This window comes from Alligator sinensis, unplaced genomic scaffold (genome assembly GCF_000455745.1).
Source record: "Alligator sinensis unplaced genomic scaffold, ASM45574v1 scaffold709_1, whole genome shotgun sequence".
Classification (NCBI taxonomy): Eukaryota; Metazoa; Chordata; order Crocodylia; family Alligatoridae; genus Alligator; species Alligator sinensis.
Window position 1 is genome coordinate 762,822 of NW_005842208.1, and position 7,393 is coordinate 770,214.

Below are 7,393 nucleotides of genomic sequence, written 5' to 3' on the forward strand. Positions count from 1 at the left end.
CAGAGAGGAAGAGGAAGGGACAAGCGGAACTGAGGATAGCAGCAGTGAGTCCTCCAGTGGGAGCTGGAGCGACAGCGACATAGAGGACAGATGAACTGAGAATGTGACCCTGCAAGCGGGGTGGGGATGGAAGGGAAGTATTGCCTGGTCTAAGGGACCAGGATTAGCTTGTGTGTGTGTTGCGCACAATGCAGCTATTGTAACAGGTTCAGGTATATGTATATATACGGTGCTTACCCAAGCTACTGTCATGGGAGAAAACTCCCTGGTGTTCGTTGTTTAGCTGGCTTAGAGACCAGACAACACGGGTGAAGGGGTAACTGCAGTTTATTTACTCGAGTAAAGACCATAAAACAGCAAAGAGGCAAAATGGCCTCGACTTAAGGGTGGCACAAATTGCTAGTTTCGTGCCCCTGGAGGCCTTTCCCAAACACCTCAAGGAGGGAGTCACACTCAGGCTGAGTCCATTACAAGTTTATTGATTGCGCAATTGGTCGACAAAGGGCTTAAGTAACCCAAAGCAGTGTCGATCCCCAGTCTTTGTCTGAGGGTCTTTTATAGCTTACCTAAACAAAGAGCTGTAGCGTGTCTTACAACTATTGGCAGTTTCACAATTTTACCGTTACGTCTAAGTTTCCACAGGATGTCAGGGCCTTTTAAGTTAGACTCAACTTATTATGGGATAGATGAAGGCGCATGCGTGTTGGGGAAGCTGTGGTAAACTCAATGTCCTTTAGTAACCCCTTATCTTTGTGTAATTCTAGGTCATTGAACAGGTGCGATTGTGAAACTCTATGTGTAAAGCTGTCAAAGAAAACGACAAGGTTATTGAATATGCAATACTTATGGTAATCATCTCCTTACATGGTGCATTACAAATCTCAGTACTTTTCCAAGAAGAAAAAAGTTAGTGTTATTTTACACATTTCAGTCTGTTTTCCTGTACTCCGCTGTACCATCTTCTTCCCTCTGGGCCCCCCTTATCTTATCACACTCCTAGCTGCAGCTGGTACTCAGTACACAGACTTAATTTCTGCTTTTTTCTAATAAAATGGTTAAGGCACTTGACATAAGAAAATGGCTGGCTTAGCTATCATTCTGTCTTGTGGTCAGCAACATTGCTAGGCCACAGGTCATGCCTTGTGTTTAGCTACAAAGCTAATACTATTTAATAATCTAAATTATTGTTAACTTAACAGTATATTACAGAAAACTATTTTATTTTAGGGTAAAAACAAACTTGCCCATCACACTACTTTTTCACACCATCAGGCTCTGATGGTGCTCTACAGCTGTGATGTAACACACGTGCACAGCTGCAGAGTGCTTATAAAATGGCTGATTGTTTGAAAAATTAACCCTGGTTAAATCAAGTATTAGATGAAGGTGCATGAGGCTGCCCTAAAAAACAGGTCTAGGAAAAAAAAAGAGTTGTTTTCGTGTAAATGTTTTAAAAATGTTTTTTGCACTTTTCCTCCCTTTAGGAGCTGCGAGGCTCCTGTGGCTCTGGGAGCAGGAACTTTTGGGAAAGCCCCAAAACATTTAGTATGACTCCACCTGCCAGTATCCCACAGACTCAGTGCCTGCCACAGCTCGGCAGGTGTGAGGAGAGGACCCAGCCAGGCTCAGCTGGCACCTTGCCCGTGTTTTATGGGAACCTCTTGGGCAGGGGGGAGGTCGCCTTTCTCCCACAGTCCTGGAGATCCAGGGTGTCCAGCTCCGTCCCTTGCTCCAGTTGGGTTTGGGAATGGCGAGTCCTGCCTGTGGGACAGCAAGCAGGAAGGGGTCGTGCCACGTGAACAAGCACAGTGCAAGCACAAGCATAGTCGTGGCTGCTGCCGGGACTCCGAGGTTGTCTGTCTGGGGCAAGGCTCGCTTTGAGGTCTCCGGGTGTTGCGGGGCGCTTGCAATCACCGTCCTCTGGAGGAAAGTGGGAAGAGGAGATGGCCCCTCACAGAGACCATGGTGCCCAGGCTGCCTTGGACGACACAGCAGAGCAGTGCCACGGCCGAGACAGGCAGCAGTGCGGGCCCACAGGGCAAGGTACAGAGGGGCGAGGCCCCCAGTGTGGCCAGGCAAGGCCCAGCCCCACACAGCCGGACGCAGCTTGGGGGGGAGGGGGCCTAGCAGGACCCGGGAGCACGAAGGTGGCTCCCCACCCCCACCCCGTGAGCGCCCGCCGGCAGTGACGGGGTTAAAATCACCCAGCTGCCCCCGCGCGCGGAGGAAAGGGACGTATGGCGCGGGCCCTTCCTGCCCGGCCTGCGGCTCGCAGCTGCTGGGGCTCCCGGGGGGGGGGGGGCCCCCCCCGCCGGGGGGGGCCCCGGGCCGGGAGCTCGGCCGCCTGGGATCCGCCGCAGCCCGGGGGCAGCCGAGACAGCGCGTGCGCCCGGGCGCCAGGTGCCCCCTGCCTAGGCGGGGGTGGGGACATTGTGCCCCAGCCGTGTGACACCTGAGTGTGCGCGCGCGTGCGGGTGGGTTGCGTGACGTGTGCTGCATGTGCGTGTGGAGGAGGCACAGGCGCTCACACTCCATGTGAGAGTGTCATATTGTGTCATGCTGGGTACTGTGGTGTCTAAAGCACTTGTATGTTGGAAGTTGGGCTGCATTGTGTGTGTGTTGGTGATGAGGTCATGCCCTGGGTCTCATTGTATGTGCGTGTCAGACAATTACACAATATCTTATGCCGTGATAGGAAGAGATTCACTCCAAGCTGTGCAATGAGCACATGTCCATTTGCTCGTTGCAGGTCAAGGTTGTGTGTGAGTACGTGTCCATTTGCTTGTTGTAGGCCAAAGGTGTGTGTGTGTGTGTGTGTGTGAGTGAGTATGCATGCGCTTTAGGCCAGACGTGTCTAAGTAGCACGCTGGGGTAGATGATGCACCTGTTCCAAATCATATCCCAGGTGTGTAATGTGGGTGCACAATGCACATGCAGATGTTCATTTGTGCATCATGGACCAGGCTGTATAATATCCGTGTGTCTGTGTATGTATGTATGTATGCATGCCAGCGCATTAAGGCCAGAGAGTGTGACACCTGCATGTGTCTGTTGCAAGCCAAGGTGTGTAACCCGTCTGTATGCCCATGTTACTGACAGGCTCTGAGACTGGTGCCTTTCCAGCTTCTGCCTGATAGCTGCTCATGGCTGCATCCGCCACCCTGCAAAGAGCAACTGTGCGGTACCAGCGACTTCTGCTGGCCTCAGCGCTGGCATCGAAGGGGTCAGCACCATGTCTGTCTGCCCTGGGCCCTCCCTACTTGTTGGGCAGGGCGCTACATATCACAGGTGCCATCCCTGCTGGCCACAACAAGTGGTCTAAGGTGAAGAACATCAAGGGTCCACGGGATGCTAAGCGCAGCCAGATCTTCCAAAAGCTGTCCATGATGCTGCGGTTTGCTGTGCGAGGTATGGGGGGAGGGGGTCCCAGGGGCTCTGCTCTGCGATGTATGAGTCTAGGGGAGTCTCTTAGGCTTTTCTGTATGAGGTATGGGCCGAGTGTGCAGCCGCTTGAGCCCATACCCTACAAAATCCCTGTCTTCCCTGGACTGCTGCAGGGTAGTATTTGGGTCTGTGTGGGGTGCACTTCTGTTCCCATCCCTTCCCCTACCAGCTCCCCAGCTATGGGAACTTCTCCCCATGAGAGGGGATAATGTCTGGAATCCTTGGGGTCAGAGTGGTGCGGACATGTCCCCATTGAGACTCTGGCCACATCTTCCCTTCTTGTGACTTGCCCCTTTCCTGTCCCCTTTGCAGAGGGGGGACCTGATCCCGAGTTGAACAGCAACCTGGCCAACATCATCGAGCAATGCCGCAACAACAACATGCCCAAAGCCTCAATTGAGATGGCCATCAAGGGAGTGGTGTGTATACGGTGCTGCCAGCTCAGCTCTGCACAAGGGTGGTTTGTGTGAGTCTGTGTACGTGTGTATGTGCATACATCTGCACTCATGCTTGGGCTGCGGTTGCTGAGTTCTGCAGTGAGGGTCATGATGGGGTTGGGAGTGGGTGAGAAGTTCAGCAGAACAGAATGACAATGTTATGCTCCTTGTAGAGCCACCAGGTAGTGTTTGACTTGTTTGGGCCACGCAGCAGTGTTATAAACATAGTGTTTGGTTGTTTTTCCCCCCCCAGTTGTTTTTTTTTTTAAATATACATTTATAAAAAACTTGGCAGAAAACATTTGACTTTTTTAATATACAGTTTTGAGGAAAAAAACTCAGCAAAAATGTGTAGCAATTTTTTTTTAGTTCTAGTGAAAACTTAAATGGCAACACATGGGAATATCCTGTTAGTGTGGGATACTGATATACTCCAGCCAAGGTATAATTTATCTTTTCAAGAAGCAATGTCTTGTTCTGTTCCCAGGTGCTGCTGTGATGATAATGATAGAAAACAGTATTCTGGAGAAGAAAAGTGAATTAATTGCCATCCATTCCCTTATAAACTGTGAGCTCTGGCATCAGTCTGTTCCCATAGCCTTCTATGGAAGGCTAATCCAGAGGTGGAGGCCCATCATAGGGGACCATAAGAAAGACTAGAGCACCTAAGAAAAGTCTACTGTAAAGAGAGACTGAAAATGGGAGCGTTGTTCATCATATGGTGGACACACACCCTGGTTATTATAGCCAGTTTTATTCTGACTTTTACTCCAGAGTAAAGACTGGACACAGCCAACTCTCACAAGGGATCTGCAGTAGGTGCTATTGCATTGTGTGGCCACTAGGTGGCAAGGGAGCCAATTTGTATCAAGTGAAGGGCTACCCTGGATGAAGTTGTGGACACCCTGCACTTACTCTGTAGTGAATTAGCCGTGGAGTAATGTTATTGCAGTTATTTTGTCAGGGAAACTTTATCCCAGAAAAGAAAGACTTACTCTGTGGTAAGGTGATGTGTCATGCGTCTACTTCACTCCCAGAGTAAAACCAAATTTCCTTTTTTGCAAACTTGCCCTGTGGACGAATTGGAGGAGGCAGATTGGGATGTGGGGGGAGGGGAAGGTATCTCTTTTCTTTGTCCTGTAACATGGGAGCAAGGGGGCAGGAAATGAGCTAGGTCAGGGTGCTCAGAACCCATTCAAGCAAATATTAATTGTCAGCCTGCTGCAGGCAGGGAGGCATCAAAGCTGAGAAATTGGTCATTTTTTAGGAGTTATGAGATGTTTCTGTGGCTCATGGGAGCACCTTGAGTTACCACAGGTCACTTGTGCTTGTGAGAACCCACTGAATTAACATGGGGCACTTGTATTTGCTGTTGTAGCTGCCAGAGCTACCTGTTCTGGAAGGGAAGGATTAGTCTCCTACTTTAAGACTGAAAACTATACATAACACAGGGGGCATATTATCATCATTCCCCGCCCCCCCAATGTTGTTGGGCTCCTGAGCTGCTGCTTTTGGTACTGGCTGCTGTTGGAGGCAGGACAGTGGGCTCGGCTCCAGTCCACTCAGATTATTCCTGTTGTTTGTTCCTCTGCCTGCAGAGAGCCCCCTCCTTCCTTTCCCCTTATTTCCAGGTGTAATTGGGGCTGTAGTCCATGTTGTGCTGTGTTTTCTAGTGTCCATTTGTCATGTGGGCAGTGGGTATGGTCAACAGCATTGCACAAGTGTCCTGAGGAAATCAGATGGGAGGAGCAGGGAATTGTTCTTGGCCCAACACAGATGAATGAGCAGCAAGAAGCGTGTACGAAGGGACTAGGCTTTTATGGTTGTGAAAGCACCAGCCCTTAGGGCTGAAGGCTGAGGCAGAGCTGAACCGAACTCCTCTCATTGCAGGACAAAGAGAAGAGCACTACCTACGTGCTCTATACAGCCCGAGGCCCTGGGAGGTCTGCCCTGGTCATCGAGATACTGACAGACAACACCAGGCGAACTCAACAGGAAATCCGGCTCCTACTGAGTCGCAATGGGTCAGTGTCCTGTCCCCCCCTCTGCAGTGTCCTGTAGTTCTTCACATTTTCAGGACTTTGAACCCAGTGTCTGGGTTGAGAAGCATCACAGTGCCCTGGGTGAGAGGGAATATGTCACATTAACTGAGCCACAGAAGCAAGCTGGTTGCTTGCTGCCTATGGCCTGGCTACTAGATGGTTAGCCTTAGGTCAGGAATTTGCAATGAAATAAGCCAGGTCTTGGGTGAAATTACCTGAGGCACTGAGTGAGTTGGGAACCAAAGTCCTATTTGACGTTTTTTTCCCTCCCTTAAAGTGCTGTAGGGACTTGGGAGCCCATGTTGTATAACAGTCCAATAGGAGTCAGGGCTCCCAAATCACTTAAGTGCTGTAGAAAATGTAACTCCCTTGACTAAGCAGAAGAAGCTACACTATTTTGTAAACAATTTTGAATTGGTTTAATGAGCAGGTATAGTCCTGTATACAGATGTGCTTATATCAGTCCAGGTGTTGTGTAGCTTAAATCTTTCTCCTGCTTACCTAGGTAGGCATATTGTGGCTGTGAAAGCCTAGAGTACGTGAGAAGCAATTTATTTTTTGCAGAGATGGGGGGTCGTAATACCTTTTATTGATATAAAATGCCACTGCAAAGTGCCTTTCCTCAAGTCTGGAGAGAAAGTAGGTACTGCCTAAGCTATATACCAGATAAAACATTGGGCATTTTTACATGTGCTCTGGGGGTGTGTGGGGGGGTGGGGGGTGGAGGATGCACTTTAATTAGAGTGACTCTGCGAGCTGCTTTAATAATTAAAGTGCAGGTAGCATCTCGTGTATCAGGGTTCCTGAGATTCAAAATGGCAGTGGGGGCACATTAACTAAAGCTCATCAAATGAGCTTTAGTTAAAACATTCCTGCCGCCATTTTGAATTGTGGGGACGCTGATACCTGAGATGCAGAGGCTGGCTGGAGCATGCTAATTGGCACATTCCAGCAAACTTAACTAATTGCAGCGCATTGGAGCAGCCTTCCAGCACGTCTACAGGCACCCATTGTCTTTGGAACCTAGTTCAGTTCAGAAACGCTTGAACACAGAGAGCCCCAGGAAGAGTCTAGGGTGTGAGGGATGCGTTCTTTCAGGGAGAGACTGTAGCTCTGGGATTATTGGGATTGTCCCTGGGACTATTTCTCCCAGCTTTTCTGAAGGAGGTGGAAAGGTGACATCAACCTAGTCTGTGAACGGGGATTGGCACAAACCAAGCTGGATCTTTATTTTGAAAGACCAAGGTGGAATGAGACCTGCTGGTTGGGAGGTGCAGGAAGATGGATTCAGAGTAGAGACTAGATACCAGTCTTTAATGGGGAAGGAGTCGGCCATTGGTAATGGCTACTGTAGAAATGGGATGGGCCCTCCAACATTTGGCACTGGTACACTGACATGGAAGGTGAGGAGTGACTTTCTGAAAGCTGCAGTCTACTTCAGCCAGAGGTTAGTGAACTGGATGTAGGGAA

General features: G+C 49.7%; 1 protein-coding gene across 4 annotated transcripts in view; it reads left to right on the plus strand.

Moving 5' to 3' along the window:
* Positions 1-1,817: 1,817 nt before the first annotated feature.
* LOC102379122 (translational activator of cytochrome c oxidase 1) overlaps positions 1,818-7,393 on the plus strand; it is a 9,370-nt gene continuing 3,794 nt past the window's right edge. Inside the window, exons 1-4 of one of the 4 annotated variants that reach the window (XM_025207776.1) lie at positions 1,818-2,043; positions 3,100-3,223; positions 3,757-3,863; positions 5,772-5,905. In XM_025207776.1, the coding sequence (XP_025063561.1) occupies positions 1,963-2,043; positions 3,100-3,223; positions 3,757-3,863; positions 5,772-5,905 (446 nt within the window). In that variant the 5' untranslated portion in view covers positions 1,818-1,962. Of the gene's footprint in view, positions 2,044-2,311; positions 3,409-3,756; positions 3,864-5,771; positions 5,906-7,393 lie in introns of those variants that run through there. The other 3 variants (XM_025207775.1, XM_014521370.2, XM_025207774.1) reach the window with 3 other exon arrangements.